The sequence below is a fragment of the Anopheles marshallii genome, chromosome X (assembly GCF_943734725.1).
Source record: "Anopheles marshallii chromosome X, idAnoMarsDA_429_01, whole genome shotgun sequence".
Taxonomy (NCBI): Eukaryota; Metazoa; Arthropoda; class Insecta; order Diptera; family Culicidae; genus Anopheles; species Anopheles marshallii.
Genome location: NC_071325.1, coordinates 4887053 through 4911385, shown reverse-complemented (window position 1 = coordinate 4911385; position 24333 = coordinate 4887053). Strand labels below are relative to the sequence as shown.

The window sequence follows — 24333 nt, the reverse complement described above, 5'->3', positions numbered from 1 at the left end:
TGCCAAATATTCGTGCTCAACGTTTTGCGATTGTGTGTATTTCCCCGGTGGCAAACTTCATCCCGTTCCGTTTATGCAGTCCAGTTGAATTCTCCCCGCTTCCATCTGTCAAATTGTCAAACGCACGAAAACACAGCAAAAGCAACAAAAAAGAAAATACTGTACACACACAGCGAGGCACACAAGAACAAAAATACATGACGCTATCCCTCTATGGGTTGTGTGGTTGCTGTGGTAGGCGATGGGTGAACTATTGGATTTGGTCGTAAAACGCGTGTTTCAAGGCAACTTTACGGTCCGGGTGCTGCCGTAAGGAAGGGTTGCCCGGGCGTAAAAATCTACCCGCCCCTGTACAGAAGTGATTACGGTGGCCGAACAGGCCACCCGCGTGTGTTTGCTCAATACTTCGAACAGAAAAAATGTTCTCCAGTCGCCTCGCAGCGCTCAACTATTTTTGGCATTGATTTTACGACCGTATAGTATTTTGTTTCTCGGGTTTTCCACCGAGAGAAGTATTCTTTATTTTTCCCCCGCTTCGCGATTTATCCGTGACCGATGAGATCAGACCGCTGTGTTCTGAATGCGGCAATTATTAAGTATTAGTCATTTACATACTGTGCTTGTTGCGACGTGCTTGTGGTTCTCGCGTTGAAGTTTGTGAAAGAAAAGCGAACAAAGATATCGATACAATCAATCATTTCCTCGAGCAACCTGTTCCGGTTTTCGGGACGGACGGTACGATGCATACAACGCCTTAATCCATCTCCCAGCGGTACAAACAACTCTCCGCCAAAACCATGTCCAACACGATTGAGGACGATACCGGGATACAAGGGCAAAATGTGCTGGAACGGATTAGCTCACTGCTCAACGGTGGTTCGTCCGGTTCGTCTACAGGGGCGACCGGTACAACACCTGCCGCACCCAATACGCTGGTGCTGGAGGACATCTCGCAAACACGAACCGTCCATGAGGAGGAAATACTGCTCATCAATGGTATACCGGTACGCCTTCCAGCGGAAAACTCCGACCACAGCACGGCGAGTGACGGCACGGATGATGACGCCGTCTCGATACGTGATGCACTGCGGGCCGGAGAGATTCCATCCATCTTAGTATTAAACCGCATTATCGAGAAGCTGCATCGGAGCAATACGGGCCCGGGTATGGTGGTTGCTGTCGAAACCTCGCTAACCGTGTCGAACTGTCGCAAAACGACGGAAAAGTGCGTCGTACAACCGATCCCAACCGGGCGCACCGGTGATCCGGTGGTTAACCCGTGGGAGGTGACGGAGGAACGGGTGGAAAAGCAGCTTTACAACAGCCGTACGGTCGAGATGACCGAGGGATACCGCGGACCGGCGGACGGTAGCATGCCGAACCAGAAACACTGCTGGCCAAGCGGTAGCGTTGACTCGGGCCAGTGGACCGAAACGGACGCACCGGAAATAAAACACGCTGCGGTAATAAAAGCTGGTGCGGTTTTGTGGAGCGTGTTTATTAAATGCTGCCCCACCCATCATCCATAATCCAGCAGCACAGTTCTTTTCTTTTTTCTTTTAGTATAAACATACACACGCGCACTAAATGTGATTTTTGTTGTTGTTTTTCTTGTATGTCTCATTAATTTTGCAGGATCCTCAGTACACGAAGGCGGACGAGCTGCTGCTACACTACACCGAAGGTAACCTAATATCGGGTTCGCTGGACGGACTGCTGACACATTTTACGCCCACCGTCTCGTACATTCCGGACCGTTCGTTCATCTTTACCTTCCTGCTTGCCGCACGACAGTTCCTGCGCCCGGACGAAATACTGGAGAAGACGCTCCGGGCCGCGTTGGCGAACGGTGGCACATCCAACCTGCCCCATCTGCTCGCCGCCTGGATGCATGACTTTCCGTACGACTTTCGGGATGAGCGTATGATGCGGTTGGTGCGCAGCTTCACGGAGCAGCAATCGTCCAACGTTTCGTTGCCACATGACCAACCGGACCGTGCCCGGTCATCGAACCGTGGCTCGGTCCGCGAACGGAGCACGCTCTCCCGTGCGCTGCGACGTCTCGCGCACCAACTGGCCAAGCTGGAAAAATACGAGCTGGAAAAGAGCAATCTACAACAGCTAAAGTACGGTGCGGATGAGTGGAAAACGGCCCCGTCACTCGTCGAGCTGGCGAGCGGTTCGCCCGTACTCATGGCCAACACACTAACCGCCATCGAGGCGGAAAGGTTTTCATTCATCGGGCTGGAAGAATTTTTCCCCTCGCCGTGCAGCGGTACGTCCAGCGGTTCCGGGTCCAGCTACCGCGCTGGTACGACCGGCAGCAATCTGCTTGCGTACGTCCAGTGGTACAACCGGTTGACGTACGTGGTCGCGACAGATATATTGCGATCGCCGCGCAAACGTCACCGTGCCCGGGCGGTCGAGTTTTGGATTGAAACCGGCCGAGAATGCTTTAATCGGGGCAACTTCAATAGCCTCATGGCCATCATCGCTACCTTGACCGGTGGCCCAATAGGACGGTTAAAGAAAACGGTAAGCTATCCCATCGGTGAAAGCAGCAGATATCGGGGATTTCTTTGTACTAATTTAGTACTGGTTACAACTTATTCAGATTATTTAGATTCAGAGTTATTGAGACGATTAAATTATTTGGAATATTTTATAGTGTAGAATACTGAATCTTCAAATAATTAATATTCATTCAAGTTTCATTAACTGTGGACTCTTAAATAACTGAAGATTCTCTAATACTTGTCGATTCACGAATGTTTAACAAATCATAGTTAACTTATCTGCTCTTTAACTTCTCTAGAATAATTTTGTATACGAATTTAATAGTCTAGCGGAGTTTTGCTCCTGTTTGTTGAGAAGGTCAATGAAGGAGCCAATGCACTGATGAGATCTGTGAGTTGTACGTTGAAAGTTGAACGAATTGCACTCTCCAGGCCCCGTTAGGCTGATTGCTTCATTTAACATGCCAGTTCGGTAAAAGTTCGTTGAAAAGTCAGGAAGATTAATGCAAAGTTGAGCTAGAGTTTACTACAAATGTTTCAAATGTGTTATACGAATTATTCCTTTCAAAAGAGTCATGAAGCACTGCAGTAGTACTAAGGCGATGTTCTTCATTTCCTCTTTCAGTGGACGAAGGTTACATCGTCGTCGTCGTCGCTGCTGTCCGGTATGACGTCGTCGAGCATGATTTCCAGTGCCAGCGGGATCGGTAACAGCTCCTCTACGTGCAGCAGTGCGGCTGGCGGTGGTCGCCAGCAACTTGCCATCCTAGAGCATCAGGCCGATCCGACGAACAATTTCGCGACGTACCGTGCGACGCTGCAGGCGGCGGCCTGGCGCAGCTGTCCCGTCAGCTCTAGATCCTCCTCCACGTCCTCATCCAGGTCGTCGCAGGAAAATTCGTCCTGCTCGTCGGACGACGGGCAGGGTCCGACGAACGCGAAGAAAGGTTCCGCTGTCGCGGTGTTGCCGTTCTTCAGTCTGCTGCTAAAAGATCTGCATTTCTTAAACGAAACCAGTGGCAGTTCGATGTAGGTAGTCCTGTAAATACATCTGATCTCTGCTCTGTATTTATATCTTAGCCTTATATTACAACAAGAGTTATAATTCTCTAAATTTCTGATTTTTCATAATGTTTTCAGCCTTCCGAATGGACACATAAATTTCGACAAATGGCGCCAGCTAGGTGAACGGTTATCGGAGGTGCGCCGCTGGCAGCGACAAAGCAGCTATCAGCGCCGTTGTCGGTTAGGCCGACGGCACAAATCGGTCACGTCGGCCGAGGTGACAACGTTGCGTGATGCCATCGAGCGGGGCGCTGTAATAGGCGACCGGGACACGAACGGTTCGCACGATGCATCGAAAGCGGGCCGTGACCATACAGATGGCGGTAACGATGACGGTGAGCGCGGTGCGGCTGCACTAGCCAAAGTGAGCTACGAGCGGGAAGCACCGGAAGGTGCGGTAGAAAAATCCCACTGGAAATCATTACAACAGTATCATGCTTAAGAGGGTTAAGTTATACGTATGATAGTAAGGGAGCAAAGAACAGTATAGGCAGATATCGCGTAAGTCATTATCTATTTATTTCATTTATGTGTTTTTTTTAAAGTATATTTATGTAACAGATGTATGTGTATTTTTAAAAAAAATGGTAACAGTAGCGAGGGAATGCGATTTAAAGTCACCTAGGTATTGTGATTTTACAGCTTATTTTTTTAATTGTTTGTTTTTTAATACCTTGGGTAGGGAATTAGGGCAGCCACTAACACAACGGGTGGGTAGCTTATAGGATTGTACATTTAGTTGTGTATGTCCCACACTCCCACTGGCAGCAACTTCATCCTTAAGTAAATAGCAAATTAGCGGATATAGAGAGGCCGTGCATTGCCAAACCATTCATAAACAACTGCATTCCGTAAAGAAATGGTTGCAGGATAGGAAAGCGAATCAGGTAATCTCAGTACACGAACCGATGGCGGTCAACGTTTGCCAATCGATCGACTTACACAGATCCGGAGGGCTTGGACGACTCCGTTTGCCCTAGTGCAGGTGCATTTTTTTATGTTAGCTTGGTAGGATAAACTACTTTCCACATCAGTATGCTACTCAATCTCAGTAGAAACGGTGGGTCCGGTACTGTGCGACCACCATTTGTAGCCAAACAGCAACACAAAGAAGCAAGAAGATGTATTATGCTTTGTTTTTCGTCGCACCCTGTCATCATCCCGGGGGGCTCATCCGGTGGCTGATGGGGGACATCCATCGTTTTTTTTATGTAAACCCAACGAGCGTGAATTACCTTTTGACGCATTTGTACACAAATTCACGCGTCGATGCGGGATGATGATGGTGGCGGGAACTAGAATAGCACAAAACCATGGAAATATTAAGATTTCACTTTCTAAACCAATACCCCCTCTCCACCCGACATTCCCTCATCTTCCTCCACAAAAAAAAAACTAACGAACAACCGCCGGTCAGTCTTTTTTAAAACAAAACTAACGTAACGAAAACAAAACAAAAAAAAACAAAACACAATTCACTCATGTATTCTGGATATTTATGTGTAGTGCAAAAAGAGAGCAAAAAAAACAGAAACAAAGAAAAGGAAAACAACAAATTGAAAAAAAAACTAACACGAAGGGTCAGCACAGAAACCGCACACTCACACACAGCCAATAATGTGTGCTCACGAGCTCGATTTTTTGCATAATGACATAATCATAAAATTAATTTCCAGTCATTAAATATTCATATGTACGGTGGAGTTCAATAAATAGACGAAGGCTTAAATTATTAATTGACGGTACGTTGCGTTTTCTTTTTTTGTCACAGTGTGAGCTATATTAATGTTTGTTTTTTTTTTGTTGGTTATTGGTAGCTCACGGTGTAAAACTCCCAGTTGATCCCATTGAAAGAACTGGATTCATGAACATTAATCTGGATTAAAAGAACTGGAGGTACGCGGTTGAAAAATTGGAACCAATTCTTAACGATATGTCGTGGAATTGTTTTTATGGGTGCTGGACGTACTTGAAATTGAAAGGCAATGTTTGACATGGAGGCCCACTACTTTACGCCTCTCATCAAGCAGTTAACCGTTGCCGATTTTCACGCCAATTTCTTGAAGAATATTCTTCAATAGAAGATCTTCAGGTTGTTTGATACGGTCACAAAGTGTCTTCGGAAAATCTCGTGGTTTGCCATTTATTCCGACATTTCGCAATCGTCCACAAGGCTTCACTCAGGTTTTTGAGCGAATGAAAGGACACTCTATTCTTCCTTGTTTCACTAATTATTATTAATTTGTTTTTTTTTTTATTATTATATTGATTCAGATTCATGATTTCTTTAAGAAACTCAGACTAAAATTCTTGAATCATCCAATGTTTATGAGCTTGTCCCTCTCATGATCCGCCATGATGCTCTGAGGTTTCTTGAATGATGTGAGGGTCGATTCCTAATTTGGATGACTCTTCCCAAAAGATCCATCAAGTACACCACTAATTGTGACTTGTCTAAATATTAGAACTCGAACGAAAATTGAACGACTTCAATTCAGTTCCTGGTTTGAATGACTAAATGACCTCACCAAAGATTCATTTGGATGATTCTTCTCAAAGGACAACACTAATATTATTCACCTTAGACTTCCGATACTTCGCGACGACCTGCTGTCCAGAACTACCCAACAGGTGGCGCAGAGAGTCGACATTAAAGATTATTATCACACGGTACCTTGCCACTTATGGCATAACTAACAACCAGCTAATAGCTGTAATGCCCGGCGTGTATCGCATCGAAATGTGCCCTGCGTACCAACGAGATACGTCTAACCAGTTTCTTGCGCTGCTCTAATCGAAGCTAATTACCCGCCAGACTTTGCGTTGCGTTGCCATTTTCAGCACCTGCGCTGCAGCTGTTGCCCGGCTGTTGGTTTTATTCGTTAGCGCCGGTGTGTTTCCGTGTGCTTCTTCGCATACGGTACGACCGCGCGCTGAACATGTCGAGGGGCGGCCACCTGTTCCAGAACGCGCTAAAGCCTCCCAGCCCGCACGTCCCAAGCAACTCGCTCGCATTGGGCTCGCGCCTAAAAGAGACACACGGCGAACCGCACCGGCGGCACGGGACAACCTTTCGTGCTGAATTTTAATGAAGGCATCCTGGTATTTGTTGTTTTTTTGTTGTTGTGTTCGCTCCCGCGTTCCACTCCGCACACCCTACCGTATACCCGTTTCCCCCGTGCGGAGTATCTTTCGGGGTTGGCTGGTTGGTTGATTAATTATGCGAAAATATATTCGCACAGGTTGTGTGAGCACCCGAAGTTGGAACAGTGCCGGGCTCTGCCCTTACCCGCACCGTTTACACCTCGGGAGATGTTCCCTTCCCGACGCCAAAAAAAAAAAAGGAGGAAACCAGGTAATCTGATACCGGAGGATGTCACCAGTTTGGCCGGTGGAAAGGTTGGGTTTGTACGTATTAGGAATGTAGATGAGATGAGATGCAAACGCAACCATTTCGTACTAGTTGGCCGGGACTCTCGGACCGGGGCGATTGGAGCCGGCCGGGGACCTCTCCGCGACCGTACGAGGTGATGAAAGCTAAACAAAAATCATTATTCATAATTCAGTGCGACGCGAGGCAGTGACCGCACGGTACTTTTCGGAAATTTTTGGATCCCACGCTGGTGGGTGGGGAAGTGCGTTGTGGCGCTGAGCTGATAATGGAAGTAAGAGATGGTAGCATGTGGAATGAAAAGTACAACAACAAAAAAAAAAAACAAGACCCCGATGTGCTAACGCGCTCTGTCAGATCGACCCAGGTGGTATCTGGCCCTTTGCCGGTATTGATGAGGGTATATCAGGTTGAAGGTTTTCGGTTAGACGAACCGTGGCGAGAAGCGATGGTGGTGGTGGGTATTGTGTACCGAGACCGGACTAAAAACACTTCCAATAAAAATAATGATGATGGTGTGATGATGATGATAATAATAAAATGCCACAACCCCACCTTTAGACGAACCGGGCGCTAGATCAAAGAGAGTTAACCACCGTGGATGTGGATGTGTGTGAGTTAGGTTGGGCTAAAATTGCCAAAAATATGCGCTTCCGAGTTGAGTTCCTTTGCCGGTGTGGCAAGATGTCGCACCTGGAGGGGGGGAATTTCGCCCTAATTTCGCCCCAATTTCGCCTTCCCCCCCCGCACCCGTTTCCCGAGTAAGAGCACGAAAAAAGGCGAATTGCTGCTGGAAAGTTTAGAGAAATCGATACCTTCCGATTCCCGGAACCTTTTGCCCAACCATGTGGTTGAGGTTTGGGGTGCTTCTCCCTACATGAATGGGGAAAAAAACCTTCTAGCGTCACTGATTAGAAGTGGGTGTCCCACTGTGGCTAACTCCCGCTACTTTCACTTGGTACGAAGAAAGCAAACCCATCAATCGATCGAATGCCATCCTCATCGCAGCCATCGCAGCGAACAAAGAACGCCGACGTAACGCGGTGCAGAAATTAACGATCCCTCCTGGCAAATGGTCGCCGCCCGCCATTAAACGGGGCGCGGGGTGGGTGCACGGGCGGATTGATGGCGCGGGCGAAATAAATGTGCAGAAAATGGTCGCACGATGATAACGATACAATGGTGCCCGTTAATGGGCTTAATCGATGTGTAAAATATGTAAATTTAATAAGAAACCAAGTGTACAAGCCGTGTGTTCATCTCGCTACGCGAACGACACAAAGGAATCACGGCGGAAAGTAAAAAAAAACCCTCCTCAGCTCAGCCCAACGTTAAATATGTGACTCATAATGGCGTTAATAAAAAAAAAATGACAGTAACACAATGAATCTGTGTCATAACATTACGCTCTCTTTCACGGATTTAACGGTTCGTGCGGTTTGGGGCGGGTTGGGCTTGGGCGTCTTTCGATCGATGTGTTTCTGTGCGCCGCTCGCGGGTGCGTTGCTGATGTATGTGAGTCACCAGTACGTGGCAACGTGGCCCTTGTAAGTCGTCGACAGTTACACACGATTTATGCACGGCATTTTTTTCCTGTCCCGCCTGTATCATCGGTATGTGCACAGGAAACGGGGGTCAGATTTTCAGAATTTTGATTTCCTGCCCTCCCGGCGGGCATGGAACGTGACCGACGAACGGTCGTTGATGTTGAGTGGTGTGTCTCGGTATGGGATGGAAATTGAAGTCTTTGTGTTCTGGACGAATTTTAGGGGTGGGAGGGGGGAAAAAAAAGCATAATAATCGAACGAATTGTATAAGTCGGCAAATGGGAAGTACAGTTTAAGACGACTTTGTCGGATGGATGTGCTGTACCGTGTCTTGACGTACGCTACCCTGCTGCCCTGCAATCACCCCATCCAACTCGGACCGCTTCACGCCGTCTCAAGTCGCACACTCAACAATGGTCAGAGGCGTCACTGTGACTCCAACAGCGCTGTGTCTGGCAGCCTTACTGCGCTTCCACGGTACGCTAAAGATACCCCTTTGTCCCATCGCTTGCGCGGGACCAACTGGCAGATGCGTTGGAACAAAACCAAATTCGATATCCACGGCACAAAACGTCATTGTCTTTGGCGTGGTTTCGGTTTTCCGTGCTTATGCTTGAAATTTCCTGAAGGATACTTACGCCACTGCCCCTCCTCTTGGGTCTAACTGAACTGCAGGTGCAATTGTTTGCTTATCCAAAACACACAGCGATTGGAGTGAGGAGCAGTGGACAATTTGCAGCACTTTGTTAGCGTTGACAATTGTCTAGCGGTCATGCAGCTGGGTGTGGAGCTTGGGAAAGGGAGTGAGAGTGATAACGAGATCACTAGTACAACCGCCCCCAACCAGACTACGGTGGCTACTTACCTGACCTAACCTTTCCGAAACAGTAAAGTCAAGTGCTGCTGGATAGTAACAGTTGTTAAATGTAGTTATTTTATTGTCATCTAACGTTGGTTTGGAACTTGGAACCGAAACGGTGTGGCGAATTAACCTCACAATTGCAGTGTCGCAGTTTTTTGCATCTCTCAGAAAACGGACCTATTTCAGTGGTCGGCAAAGCACAGCATTTCAGTGTGTTTCTTCGTTAACATTGTTCGATTTCATGATTGTACTACTTCTTGGCCTGCTCATAGCAGAGCGTTACCGTGCTGACATGGCCAGGTCACCCATGCGTTTCCAGGAAATTTGGTCCAGAGCTGCTCTTCTGCCTCTTCGGCTGCATTTCATGCTAAGTTACTGGAAATATAGAATTAATTGGGCGTTGGATTTGAGCCAGGTTGAAGATTCCCCTGATTGAGCCTCGGAAGTCGCAGTATCTCTAGGATATCCAAGAGTTCGACAAATCCTAGAGATACTGGGAGAGTAGCTCTAGTAAAAAGAAGTGAATATCAGTTGGGAGGCATATCGAATCAGGTCCAAAATCCGTTTTCAGGAAACTTGGTCCAGAGTTGCTCTTTTTCATCCCAGAATGCATTTAATTTTTAGTTGCTGGAAATTCAGTGTTAATTGTCCGCAGGATTTGAGCCATGAGGAAGATTTGTGAGTTCTTCTGATTTAACTTCTGATAACGTAGTATGTCTAGGATATCCAAGAGTTCGACACAGGTACGATAGAAGATTCCATCTCTAGTTCAAAACAAAGAATTTCAGATGGGAGGCATTTCGACTCACGTCAATAATCCGTTTTCCAGGAAACTTGGTCCAGAGTTGCGCTTCTTCATCCCCGGCTGCATTTCACGCTTAGCTGCTGGAAATTTAGCATTGAGTTTAGTTGAAGATTTGTGAGTTCTCCTGATTGAACTACTGTTATCGCAGTATCTCTAGGATATCCACGAGTTCGACACAGGTACGATAGAAGATTCCATCACCAGCGGGAATTGGGTAATTCTCGTTCAAAAAGGAGACTTCAGATAAGGTGATAAGACATCTCTCGTAGGATAACCGAAGTTCAAAAGGAGTTTCATCTGTTGTGGGCATGGCGTACCTCAGGTTCTAAAGGAAGAGTTTGAGAAAAGATCTCTAATGCTTCTATTGACGGGACTTTACATTCTTGGGCAGCGACTTGGGAATAGTACACTAAAAACTAGAGCAGTTTATATATTTTAAGTTTCTTTATAAGTTTTAGAAACTGTAGAATTTCTCTCTCTCTCTCTTCTTGGCGTAACAACCTTCTAGGTCATGCCTACCATTCCTGGCTTTCTAGACTTAATTTTACCACGTAGCCGGATAGTCAGTGTTTGCTACGTGAGATTGGTCCTACCACTACCAATACATCACCAAGGGATGGACCCCTCGAATTGACTTGATTTGAACAATTTATGTAATACTCTAAGCACGTGTGACATTAAACTTCCAGACGCATAATGAATTTTTTGTTGCACCGAAGCACACATGCTGGGGTGTTCTAATACCAATTTAATTGGTATTGTTGTGATAATGGGCACTTTCTGTCCCGAGAAGTTGTGCCAAACACTGCCACAAGCCTCAATGTGTGGTCTATGCCAGCAACATTCGCTGCTGTGATATTCATGGAGTGAGAGGGAGGAAATGGGGGAAAAAATGAGCAAAACAAAAATGGATGAAGTAAAACGAATTTCCGGCCTCCGGGGTTCGAGGATAATAAAAGCACACGGTAAATACAAGCGGAGCGTTGGTACAAATAAAACCCCACCATTGACAAGTGTTGCTCAATGCTACTACTCGCGCCCTCCTTCACGCGCGTTTCCACGTACCACTGTTTTGTTTGGTGAGCGATCGACTGGATAGATGACACCATTTTGACCGGCCATTTTGCCGACCGGAAACCGGATGCTGGCCGGCGTGATGGGAAACCGTACGTTACTCGATCGTTTTGTAGGTATTGCGCGTGTTGCAGGGTGTTTTGTTGGCTGCTAAGCGTTGAGGTCGTTAGTCGCATCATGCTTTAAACGTATCGATAAATGGCAGCCGGGCCAGAAATAACTCGGCGCAGCTGGTGGACAGTAACACACGAAAATAAATAAACTAAACAGTACACGCCGCACGTGCTGTTATTGGGCGGGGACATGAATGATGTATCTTTTTGCGTGCATCGGGGTTTGCTCGGAGTTTGGAGTGACGTAATTTTGTGATCAAAAAAGGCAGAATTTATTAAGGGAGGGAAGGGGAGACCAAAAAACAAAAACAAAAAAGAAACACAACGGCAAGCACATACGCTTTCGAAACATCTGCAAACAGTATAACTCATTACGCTACGCCACAACCTCACAAAACAACAGCTTGTGACATCCGGGCAACGGGGAGGGCATGGGTTTCGAGTGTGTCCGGGGATGTTTGTCGTCCAGACGACTGGCAAGCTGTCGGTGCTGTACCATTCTTTCCCATCGCTTTCCCCTCACTCCGCAGCTGACGCCGTTTTGGGGGTGCTGTTTTGATTTGCTCAGTAATCGGCCACCCATTAGCGGAATCCATCCGCGCCTTGCTTTACGACTTTCCGATCCGCGAGCATGGCCACCGTGTGTTGCTTAAATAAAGCCCCCCCCCCACCCCCAGTGTGTTTCGTTTCTCACGGTAAAGGAATGGGGGTTGACGATGCTGGATTGAAATTGCAGCCCTGCTGGGCTAACAAGCTCGGCTCGGCGCTTGTCGAAAAGTTCGTTACCCGTTCGACCGGTTCGGTTCTGCCGGCCAAAAATTATCTGCGAGGGCGCAGGGTTGATAGTGTGGTAAGATATGGTAGCGGTGTAAGGAAGAAGAAATTATCTTCTCCATGGCGCACGTTTGGTTTTTGGGGAGGGGGGAAGGGGACGCGTTTGGTTGGTGATGTTGCGGGCTGAGGATTTACGGCAATTAGTAAAGTTAATTTAACTCACAAGAGAGAATGCCATTCGTCTCACCTCCCTGCTCGCAAAACCTTCTACCACTCCTCCCCCCACCCCACTTCCCCCATCCTCCACACGGGTACGGATTTGTCTTTTTCTGATTCAAAAGTCTCGTGACGAGAATGCGAATAAAATTGAATCTCCAGTGCTCTTCAAAATTGCCGGCGGGTGGCGTACAGCCAGTTTTTCCCTTTAACCCTTCCCGTCCAAATGACGTTGTATTTGAAGAGAAGGGTGGAAAAAATGTAAAAATATATACAGACACACCGAAAGAAAAAGGCAGAAAATAAAAGTGTTGGTTAAGATGCTTCGCAAAACCGGGAACAGAGGGAAGATTTACGAAAACCGGTAAAACTTTTACCACAACTGTCGATATGATGAGCGAGAAGCAAGTGGATTTAAAGGGAAAGGGTGGGAGGAATGAAAAGGGGTACATAGAACGTTGAACTTCTTCACGCCAAACAACCCCCCCCCTCCCCCCTTCTACCCAAAATTACCCAACAAGCGTTCTAATTACCCGTTTTCGATAAATATGAATGTTACGGTGGGTGGTAGGCTAGGGAATAGCGGCGAGCGCAACTGGGCATAAATGGTGGTACGTGGGGTTCGTAATGGTTTACGGAAGATTTTGGCCGTACGGCCGGGTGTGGGCGGGTTGGGCAACAGCACGAAAAAGGTACGCCAGTAGACGGGAAATAAAAGAAAAAACCCAACAATTGCAAAACTGTTTCGATCTACTTTTTGGCTAGAAAAGCTTCGCACTCGCTTTTTTTATTGAAATACCTTCCTCACACGCAGATTCCACAGCTCCGGGAAGTACTGGGGAGAAAAGGAAGGGGACGCAGGTCGTGGACCAGTGATTGAGAAATAATTGAATAATTAATTATCACAACAGAACAACAAGTGCACGTGGTGGTGGCGGTGGCGCGGCCACCATAACTTTTCTCTTGATGGGAAGGGCGGAGGGGGGGGGGGGGATTGGGAGGGGTGGTTCGTCTATTTTCCGTGTCACATTTTTTGGGGTACAATGCGCTAAAACGGGGCTCGAGTTTCCCATTCGATTGAAACGATAATGCTCGTTTTGTGAATTCATGTGGTAGGTGGGGTTGGGTAGCAGGAGGGGATGGGTGGAAGGGTAGAGTGGAAATCGATGGTGGTGGTTGCTTCGATTAAAATCCCTTTGCTCGGTGAACCGCTGTTGTGAGCCTGTTTTTCATACACTGGTTGTTGTAATTAATGGGTGAAGGGTGTACAAAGTGTATGAAAAGGGATGGTGAGAGGGAGGGAGGGGGGTGGGGGGAAGAAGCAACATTAGCACTAACACTAACGTTACCAAACCTGAAGCTTATTACTGTTCATAAAAGCGCACACAAAATGATAGAAATAAGGGCCCTACTTGTACTTTGTCCACACCCATAGCGCCTGTAGGTATGCAATGCATTGTTTGATTATTAAATCCGTTGACTCCCATGGCCATGTTATCTGAATTTTGGCCAAATGAATTATCGCACCTTTGTCGGTTATTTTTCACTCTGATTAAGGCTATCGTACGCGATCTTATAATCCAAGAAGAGATGATTTTCTCAAAGGTCTGCCGCATGCGGAATTGACCAGGTTGATGATTTTCCGTGCCGGAATCCTGTCTTAAGGCGATCTTGTATTATTACTGTGTACGTCTTTTAGGTAGTACTCAAAAAGACTCATGTGGTAGAATATGCCAAGAGTCTTATCACAATGCAAAGATTCAGTGTTATGGATTTGCAACGCCGGAATTTATGCAATCAACAATAGTTTGGAAGTTTTAAGGACCCTTTTAAGGTCTCTAAACGGCATCAACAAGGTTTTATCCATTTTTCCAAACCAGTGACGGTGCGATTAAAATGAATGCAGATTGCATACTTCCAGGCGCGTTCATCACACTCATCTGTGGGATGTCACAATGCTCACGTACGCTAGCAGCGTAGGCATACATCTAGCAGCTTTGGCTTTGGTCAACTTCGGTACGGTTAGTGTTTAGTGTACGCGATACACGGTTGGGTAAATTGCAACTAACCAGCGGACCAACGATTGTGCCGCACAAACTGTGTTCCGATGATGTTTGCACAAAATATGGCCGTATGAGCCGTTTTGCGGACCGCGCCCGCTCAAGCAAATGCTTTGCTGGTTTACAAATTTCTCCCGTAACATTTTGCACACCCCAACACTAACATGTACTTAGCGTCGGCGGTGGTTTTGTATGTACTAAACCACCGTGAGGGCACCAGCCAATGGAATGGTGGGGGAGGGAGGTATTGGTATGGGTGCGTTCGAACTCGTTTGATGGTGGCGCTAATAAAGGGGACCGGTGAAGTGAAAATTGTTTCCAAACTCGGGGGAGCGAAAAATGCGAACCAACAACCTCAACCATTCAATTATGAAACCGACAGTGTCGAGTGTAACGGGAAGGGTTCGCTGGTGGAGCAAATGCATTCCATCGCCTATCACTGCGAGGTATGTTCGCGTTCTTCCAGCGCATTAGGCACACTTTCGTGAACAAAACGTGAATGCGGCATGTGATATTGTGGGTGCGTGTGTTTTGGGTGTGGGTAATAAGGGTGGAATTATAGAATTTTGTACATTTTTTCCCCCTGGGGGTGAGTAAAATATAAACTTCACTCCCGGTACGACGTGGCGGCAGTGCACAGTTTGTTAAATGCCCCTGTTTCGGATGCGATCTTTGTCCGGCTGGTTGAATGTGGTTTCGTTTGCGAAACCAGCACAATTGACAACAGCGCATTCCTGGCGTCACGGGCTGCTCCCAGCTCCATTTTGCTTTGGTTGCTTGCCTACTGTTGCTGCCATTGTGAAACAGTAAATTGAATCGCGAATAAGGAGATTTTCCATCCCGTCCCCACCCCTTACAGACGGCGGCCACGAGCGATATGGAGCGTTCGCGTGCCCTGGGTAAAGTGGTTGGGATTTGTGTGTTACAATTAAATTTTAATTATTTATCATCAAATTACAATTGTTGAGGTTTATTGAACGGAGGGAAGCACAATCGGACGTGCAATAAAGGGATGCGGAACGGTATACAGAACCACGGAAAATCGTTCTGAATGAATCATTAAAGCTTCAATGGTTCGGGTGCTAGTTAAAGCGTGTGTTTTATTAGCGAATGCGTAGAAGGTATGCAATGTATTTTTCGGGAAGGCCACCCCAAAAAATGTCAGCAAGAGCATCTCAAAATAATGATTACCTACTTTCTGGCGCTGCTCGCGATAAATAAGGTGCAAAAGATCTGTAAAATTTTTCAGAACAACGCCCAGAGTTATGCAATTTGAGTCGCATAACTGTGTTATTATGCGTTCATAAGCATTTCCAGCATGAAATATAATAAAAAAGCTTGAATTAATTGGCTTCTTTGAATAGTTTATTTTATAGAATTTTAGGATTATATAATTAAAAACAAAAATCATATTTTCATTTTTACCATTGCTATTATAGCTTACCGCTATAGGATTGCCTATTTCCAGGCGTTGCTTGTGTTACAAAGGGTAGAGAGGAGTTATTGTAACACATTCCATGAAACGCCCTTAGTTATGCAATTTGCAAGGCAAAACTGTGTTTTGAATAGTTTATTAGCGTTATCAACATGATATTGGAAATAGAAATAAAAACTTCAATTTACCAGCCGTGTTTCATCCAAATCATGGAATACATGTTTTCCATTTGCTTTGCCCTTTATGAACTCCCGTGCAATTACAGCGAAATCCCGGTCCACGTGCACTTCCACGAAACAATAAGGCCCCTTTGTCGCGCGTTGATGTATCACGTTAATGCCGATAGCTATCAATTAACCCCCGCGTGCATGCATTAAGGGGATGAGGTCGCTAGTGTTGCACTGTACCGCCAGGTAGCCCAGGTGGAACCGGTGCGGTCGTGAATATTTATTGCCAGGCGATGAACAGTGCGCGGGATTGGCTTAATCCCGTGTCACCGGACTGGCCTCATCATTAATCATTGATCAGAATGTAGCGAAACCGAAAATACACTTTAAAAAGCAGCGCTCGCGTAACACGTGGCTGTGTTTGCACTTGCTTTTGCAAGAGACGATGTAATGCGGTTCCCGGTCCCCAGTCACAGCGGGAAAGTCAGCCGTAATGAATGTTTAATAGGAGGGGCTCAACAGATGGGGACACCGATGGGCTGATGGATGCTTTCAGGGAGAGCCGCGTGTTGATAAATGGATTGTCGGGTGGCGGTGGGGGTGAGGCTTTGTTTGAACTGTTGTTTCGGTTGATCCGGAACCAGCAGCTGATGGTACGGTTTTGGTATCGATAGCAGAATTATAATTAGCGTAACGAGAAAGCCTCAAGTAGTCGTAAAGGGACACTATAATTAATTTGGGTTGTTGAGGTATGCCCGCTTTACTGTTTTGTTTCTGCCCGCATGTATGCACGCCGGCCTCTGTTTATATTTGCTACAGTAGCGCTCATAAAACGGCACGCAGATAACCTTAAACGTACGCATCAGTAACTTTCAGCAAAGTGACCGTTCGTGAACGATGGAAAAGTTTAAATCAACCGTGTTTCGCTTCGGTGCGCAAAGCGGGGAACGGGAAGTACTCCGAGAAGTTCATTACATTTTCATGCCTTGACAGTGTGATTGGTTTCAGTGGAATTTCGAGATCTTGCCACTGGGTCGTTTGTGTAAAGTTTTCTGTTTTTCACTGAGGTGTTTCATTCCCTGGTCGGAGTGGTGAAGGTGGAAAAATTCTAGCAACTGGCGAACAAAGTTTCTATACTGATGGATATCCTGCAGTGCGTTGCAGTACTCTGGAGATACGAGTTTTTGTAGATTGTCATGAAGTAGGAGCATAGCTTCAGTCAATAATGGTTGTGTCACAACTGGAGACAGAATCTCCAGAACAATACCTTGAGAATCCTGAACATATCGGGTATTATGGCTTCAAATTAAAGGAGGTTTTTGAAGTAACAAAGCAGAAGTCCTTAGTGGAGTGGTCAACTGTTGAGTTCTTCACTCTATTGTTGGAATTCTCCAGGCTTTCCTAAACTTGAGTGTCTTGGATTTATGGATTCGTTGGAAACTCATACTCGTATGTTTTCGCACATTTCGGCCAAACACCGACTAATAGACTTTCGTTAGCTCTAGCAGGACGCTCAGGACTCTCCTATCAACAAGATCTGAATGTCAGAATTTGCTTTATTTTGTCTGTTCCAAGAAATTGGCAACTGATGACAACTTCAAGCGGGCGTTTGAGGGCACTTTACAATTCCTAAAGAACAAGACTTGTTGTCTAGTGTTGGAAGATGTCATTATTAGCCTCATTACAGTAGCAATTCTCTGAGGGTTAGTACGTTTCACCGGCACTTCTATTTGTATATTCAACTTATTTATCCTGGAAGACCTCGGAGGGAATGCTTCTTGCTTGGTCTTTATTTGAACAAAAAGTTTCGCCCCGATTTGAGCTTCTAACTCACTCGAGCGATACAAATGTCCTTGCACACGTCCAGTATCTTAAACCAGAGCTAGATTTAATGTCCACATTACCCACCAGTGCACTCGGAAATGCGTTCCGCAGCATCGCAGTCAAAACTGATGTACGACGACTGCTTACCGGCTTACGCTATCTGCAGATATGGTCGCTTTTATTAGTTCCTTCCTATTTGCAGCACTTTACGCGTTACAAATCCTGCCCGCAAACTTCCCAAGGCAACCCGCATGTAGCCTGCCCGGTAGACGAGGTGCGCTGTCGGTGCGCACAGGATGCCGGGCGGTCTGGCCAACAGTTATTTCCATTGATCATCTCAAGTGCTGCGTTTCGGGCCACTATTTCCAAATGTCCCAGTGTGGTCGGGCTGGCACTTTTCCATTGGCGTGTGTGTTTGTGTGCATGAAAAGCCGTTTGGATTGTGAAAGTCAAAGCCATCTACCGTCTGCCGTGGTGCCGTCTGGCGTTGTGGCGAATAGCGGGGTGGAAACGATGTCTTGCTGGGGACCACGCGCCAAAGCACATCCTGGTGCGGGTCCGCCAAAAAACTATCATAAAACGTGAGCATTTAATTGAAATGTCGAAACTTTTACACCAGCCACAGTTCGCACACCGGAAGGCAAAAGTTGCCTCCTTATCTTATCGCCACTCGGTTTCCTGCCGCTGTTCGTTCGTTCGCATTCCATTTTTCAATGCTCCTGCCCATTCTTATCGCATCGCTGCACTGTGCTGACATTCTAGCCGCCGGTGCTTCCCAACCCCCGTAGACTGGGCACAGACGATGCAGGCGTCCGCAAATGTGGTCCCGCAACTGCTGGACATCGTGCCGGATTATCTTTCGCCCGGTTTTGTTGAGGGCATGTGGTTAAAAATCGTGCAACTTCCGATGCAGTTAACGCACACAAGTGAGTTGGTGTGTTTGTGCCGTGGTGTTATCACGGTGTAACTCTTACTTGGTGTTGGTATTTTTTTGGTGGAACGGATTTAATGGAGTTTTCGTCCCGCGCTGGAAGGTCGTACAGTGTAGAGTCGGTAGTAAATTGATCGCTTTAAATGCTAATTGCTCGTGCACGGTGTGGTGAGTGAAATTTCGGTGCCCACCGTACACTAATACCGGGTTATGAGGGCACTCTTTAAATCTACAATCGCGTGGATGATGTCGTACGATCGTTTGCTTACGTTCCGGGGCGACTAATTTGTTTCGACACCACCGACACACCGAACTACGAAACGGTGGCACAGAACAAAAGAGCAAAAATTGCACTCGTCGATGGCTTTTTTTTTTTTTAAAGTGGCCCAACTAATCTTGCCCCGTGTCGTGTAGCCAATCGTGCTGTCCGTGTTGCCGGTACGCTCATTTATCATTTCGCACGAAATGCACGAAGGTGTCATTTGTCTTTATCCTTTTGATTGGGTAATATCTGCAGGGTCCCGGTACGGGTTCCGGCGCCTGACGAGGGTTCGGCGGGTTCAGGTTGCTTCAGGGCGCAGCGCGTCGTTCTGGTTTGGAAATCCTGACCATAGCCGTACGGTCGATTCCACGACCCTTTCCCTATAAATCAACGTTTTGCAATCAACTGGCTCTATTCGGTGGCTTCCTTTTTGGCCAAACTGGTTGCAGCTGTAGAATGTGCTGTTTGTTTTTGTTCTTTGTGTAACTCGTTACAGTATGTCACTATGGGGTTGGATAGAACAAACGGTTATAACTTAGGATCTAGTTAGGAAAATGTAGAAAAATCACTTTTAGGTTAGTTCATTTATTTATTTACTAATGTGTTTATTGATTTATATTCTAATTTGTTAACTTATTTATTGATTTCTTGTCTTGTTTATTCGCTAATTCTTTTCTTTCTTCTTCTTTTAATTAGTTTCTTCTTTATTCTCTTATGCTTTTGTTCACTTAGTGATTGATTGATTGATTAATTGATTGATTTATTTATTTAACTATTACCATTGGGGTCGTAATGCCGAAAAGTACTGGGCGCCTCCATTATTGAAAAAAGATGATTAACATGGAATTATCTGCAACGCCAGCATACTTCAAGCTTTGAATCGCCGAGCTGTTGTTGTTAGTGATAGTAACACAATCTATGAAGAGTATAATTTTTTTTTATAATCATTACACATGACGTTGAGGTGTATACTTTAATAATATTTGCCACTTTTTGCTCATTATTTTTGTTCATTCCAGTCCCATAGTGTACCATAGTGCCACTCGCCAATTGTGGGAGCTATCGAAAATCTAGCTTTTTGGAGGAAGGTCATGAGAAAGATTTATCGGACGTGCGAGATGAAGATTTTCCAAGCAATGCGAAGAATTTCCCGCTTCCCGGTAACGTACACAATCATTCTATCGTTACACAGGTGTGTATTTCTCCGTGTGTGCGTGTGTGCATAGTAGAGAAGGGGAGCAAAATGTATGGACGGGGCAAACAAATTGACAAAATTCACTTCCTGGAATTGATTTCCCACTCCCCCTCGCCAAGCGTCCCGTTTGATGGAGTAAATAGCTCCGTCCAAGTGAAGCGAACCGGCCCAACTCCACCCGAAAGGAACAGCACGGAGAGAGGGACCGAGAGCGAAAACATGGTCATCATTGAAGGAGTTTTTTTTAAAACAAACAAAAAAAGTAAAAGGTGTGAAAAAGATGCCAGACAGAGACACAGTGGGGCAGAATGTGACGAGGGGAAGAAAAAAAAAGGCAAAACGATCCGTTTAATGCGGTAGAAAAGCGGGAATGTTCTCCATGACAGACGATACCGATGTTGACTGTCGGATAAATGAGCTCGGCGATAAATCTTCCGATCGGTGTTGCGCCGCCTCCGGAACGCGCTGACGGGTTGGTTGGTGGCGTTTCCGTCGGCTCGGCGAACGGTTTTTGGAGTTTATTATTTTACTCTGCATGCCAATTTAAACCGATTTTTCATAACAAATCGCGACCCCGTTGGGGGAGGTTTTCCCCGGGCAAGGGGTCGAACATAGGCCCTATTACTTCTGTCCCGTCTTTTAGCACTCGTCGGGCGAAACCTATATTTATTGCGCAGATAGCACGTCCTCCAAGTCCTTCTTCGGTGCAAAATGATTTATATCACCCTGATCGGTTCCGGTTCCGTTCTGATGATTAGTTTTGTTTGGTGAATTTTAATGGTGCTTCTGCACAAAGTGTTCCAGGTACTTTCGACAATGCTTTGAAAAGCGAACGGTAGCAGTCGGAACCACTGATAGATCATCAACGAGGAAAGCCATTCGATAAGTGATACTGATTTTTACTTCTGAATAATTCACCGAATTGTTTGTGACATTCAAAGTGTTGAGAGATTCGAGAACTCTAGTGGCCAACCCTGTTGCGGTATATTCATTCGAGGAATGTTTTAAAACGCACCCACTTGACCTCAAAGCCACAGAATTGCCAACATAACCAAGGATTAGCACATCTCGTCCCCAAAATTCGAACCTCCTTCCTGGATTCCTCCCGATGTTGGGCAGGGAAGTTGGGTTAGGTTTTGACAGTGTACCGCTTCCAATCTTCCGTACCCGCAGAGACCTCGCTTGTACTGATGTCATCCGGGAGCCAGCGTTGTCGGGCAATTTACGGACACATACGACACCGCTCCGGGACCAATAAAACTCACAATCAATCATCCGTACCCTGCCCGCCCAACTCCGCCTTCACCAGCATTATGCTGTGCCTTGGGCGCACCATATTTCTTTACCTTCCTGTCGGAGCGTAGGTGCAAATGTGGGGATGTGAAGCAAATTACCAGCCTGTGTTCGATTTCGGTGGCTTGGCGGTTGGGCGAAAGAATCCATTGCGGAAATGGAATGATTGAGTGGATTTCTACCTGGCCTGGGGCGAGGCGGGAAGTGCAAGTGCAAAAATGCTTATTCGATTCCGATTCGTTCGTGCCTGACGTGGCGCGTGAGGCATCAGCAGCCTGGTGGTACGCCCCACATTTTGCTGCCCTGTTCCTTTTCATGTCCGGAGTGCATTTTTTGCATTCCGAATGAACCCTTCGCAATAGGAAACGATGCAGTTAACTCCATCGTGTCGTTGTGGAGCGGGTCGATCGCTTTCGGGTACGTTCTCTGGTGTTCAGTTGTGATAGTGGCAGTACTGTTGACAGGAAAACAGCTAAAGAGAGAGAGAGAGAGATAGACAGCATCGTTCCGGTGAAAGGAAAAACTGGTACGAAAGGTGACGAATGTTTCGTCATTGCTTCTCCGGTGTGTGACAACTCGTGCCTCACTCTGAAACGATCGGAAGCAATACCGATAAAGTTGTTTTATGTGAGAGCGTGTATTTCCTATTCCCCTTTACTTCCCTCCAACCCCTCCAAACCCTTCCCGGGGCCTCCTTTCTTCGATTGCTAACGTTCTTATATTGCTTTCGTGTGATTTTCCTTAATGGCTTACGGACGGCGAATGGACGGCAGTAGGAAGCCGACGGTATGGGGAGAGTGATTTGCTAAATCAAGCAATTACCTGGCATGCTTCCGCATACTCATATTTTCCACCGCCCGATACAGTTGACGGTGCACCGGAAGTGCTTTGCGTTTTGTGCAAGAACTATTCCTTTTCATCGAGCACCTTGCAGTTCTCGCGCGGAATGAGGGGGAGGGGGTGGGGGGGGGGGGGGAGTCAGGAGAATGAGAGGTAAGGTTTATGCTAATGGATGTTAGCAATGTTTTTGCTTGATGGTTCCACCTCCTCCCCCTCTCTCCAAACACTCCCCATTCGACGCAAATCAATCAACCGAACAGCGAGCACCATGCCGAGCGGTAGGCAGCGTTCCACCATTCGATCGCATGGAGCTGGAACGATCGTTCCACCCTCCGCGACATTGAATGCTTGTTTTTCTAGCACTTCCGTTGTGTGTTTACCGCTTAATTATGCAGCCGCTTCCGCGAGTCGCTTTTCCGCCGTACCAATTTTTCCCCCTCGCTGCAGTCACTTTTCGCAGCGCGACATTTGCAAAGCGGTCCACTGGAATGGTATTTGGCTGCATGGGTGGAAAGGTGTGCAACAGCTAAATACGACGCACTATTTACTTTCGGTTGAGTTGCTGTTGTTTTGAAAGAGATTTTCGACTCCTTACCGGTGCGCATCCGGCAAACGGTATGCACAGGCGCCTTGATGTATGCAACGGTTACAGCAAAATAAAAGCGCCATAAGTTATGCAAGCGCGTAGTTGACGCGTACTTATTGTTAGGAACACGTACTGAATTATTGGCTTTAAAACTTTTATGCCTTGATGACTTATGAGTTATTTATGAGTTTTTGCTTTAGAAACTACTGCACGGTGCATAGTAATGGCGGTATATTTATTTACTTATTGTTAGGAACACGTACTGAATTATTTAAATTGTTGGGGATCGGATGGCATTGAAAAAAGGTTCACGAATTCATCTGTACGCCAAATATCATCAAAAAATAAAATTTAACTGAAAGTATAATGAAATACCTTTGTTTTGATGTGTGAATCATTTATTTGCGTTGAAAATTGACTGAGTTCTAGTGAATAATGTGTGGCTGGAATATACTTTTATGCTAGACTTGAAAATAACTTGATCGTAAAAAAGTAATATGCGTCCTGCAATTACTCCATCTATTAAACGTTATGTTCAACACTTTGACGGTAGATATCAGTAATGGGTAAAATCTGAACGGTTGAAGTTGTTTTGTTGAACAGATAGATGACACCGATCATCACATGGTGAAATCGTAGACGAGAGTCACTGCTGTAATAGGATTAAGATTTGGTTTCAATACGAGAGAAAGCACTCATCGACCGATGTCCAGTGTCCATCGCGCGATAGCATATCGGTCAAGGTATGGACTCAGTTACGTTCTCACGTCGTGCTTTTGCCATGAGCGTCTCCACTGCTAATAAAAAGTAGCTTGGACAAAGTTTTGCCCCATCAGTGCTGCCCGGTAGGGACAGCTAGAGAAATATGCAAAAATTATTTCGAAACTCGATTAGCCGTTACACTGTAGCGCTGGCAACAGTGTAACGCTGCAGGACAGTACATCCTTTCCCGTGGTGGAACGCACGCCAGGCAAATGGCTGTAACGCCAACACGGATGTTGGGAATATCGCTGTAGAAGCTATCGTCCTTTTCCGCTATGGATGGAGTAAATTTGGAATAAAAACACCATTTTGTTTCCTATCCAACAAAGAGCATCATCCTTTTCGAGGCGAACCTTATTCTTGGGGTTTACGCTTGTGGACAGGTGTGTCACACCGTTGGTATCTTGTAGCAAGGGATGGTGTTTTTTTGCCCATTTCCTTATTCCACTTTAGCATGTGGGAAGATGAGCTGGCTTTCGTGAGGCGGGTGTTTACCAAGACTGGTAAAAAAAAACACCAACAGTAGCACCGAAAATTGAAATCTTGATTGTCATTATTGTTATCGTTATGATAACACAATTGCCATCCATCATCCATGCATGGGAATAAAAAAAA

At 46.2% G+C, this 24333-nt stretch overlaps 1 protein-coding gene across 1 annotated transcript; it reads left to right on the top strand.

Annotated features, from left to right (window-relative positions):
* Nucleotides 1-797: 797 nt before the first annotated feature.
* LOC128719908 (ras-GEF domain-containing family member 1B-like) lies at nucleotides 798-4023 on the top strand. Its single transcript, XM_053813551.1, has 4 exons — nucleotides 798-1463; nucleotides 1636-2535; nucleotides 3142-3545; nucleotides 3657-4023. Exons 1-4 carry the CDS (start codon nucleotides 798-800, stop codon nucleotides 4021-4023), a joined length of 2337 nt encoding a protein of 778 aa, XP_053669526.1.
* Nucleotides 4024-24333: the final 20310 nt, after the last annotated feature.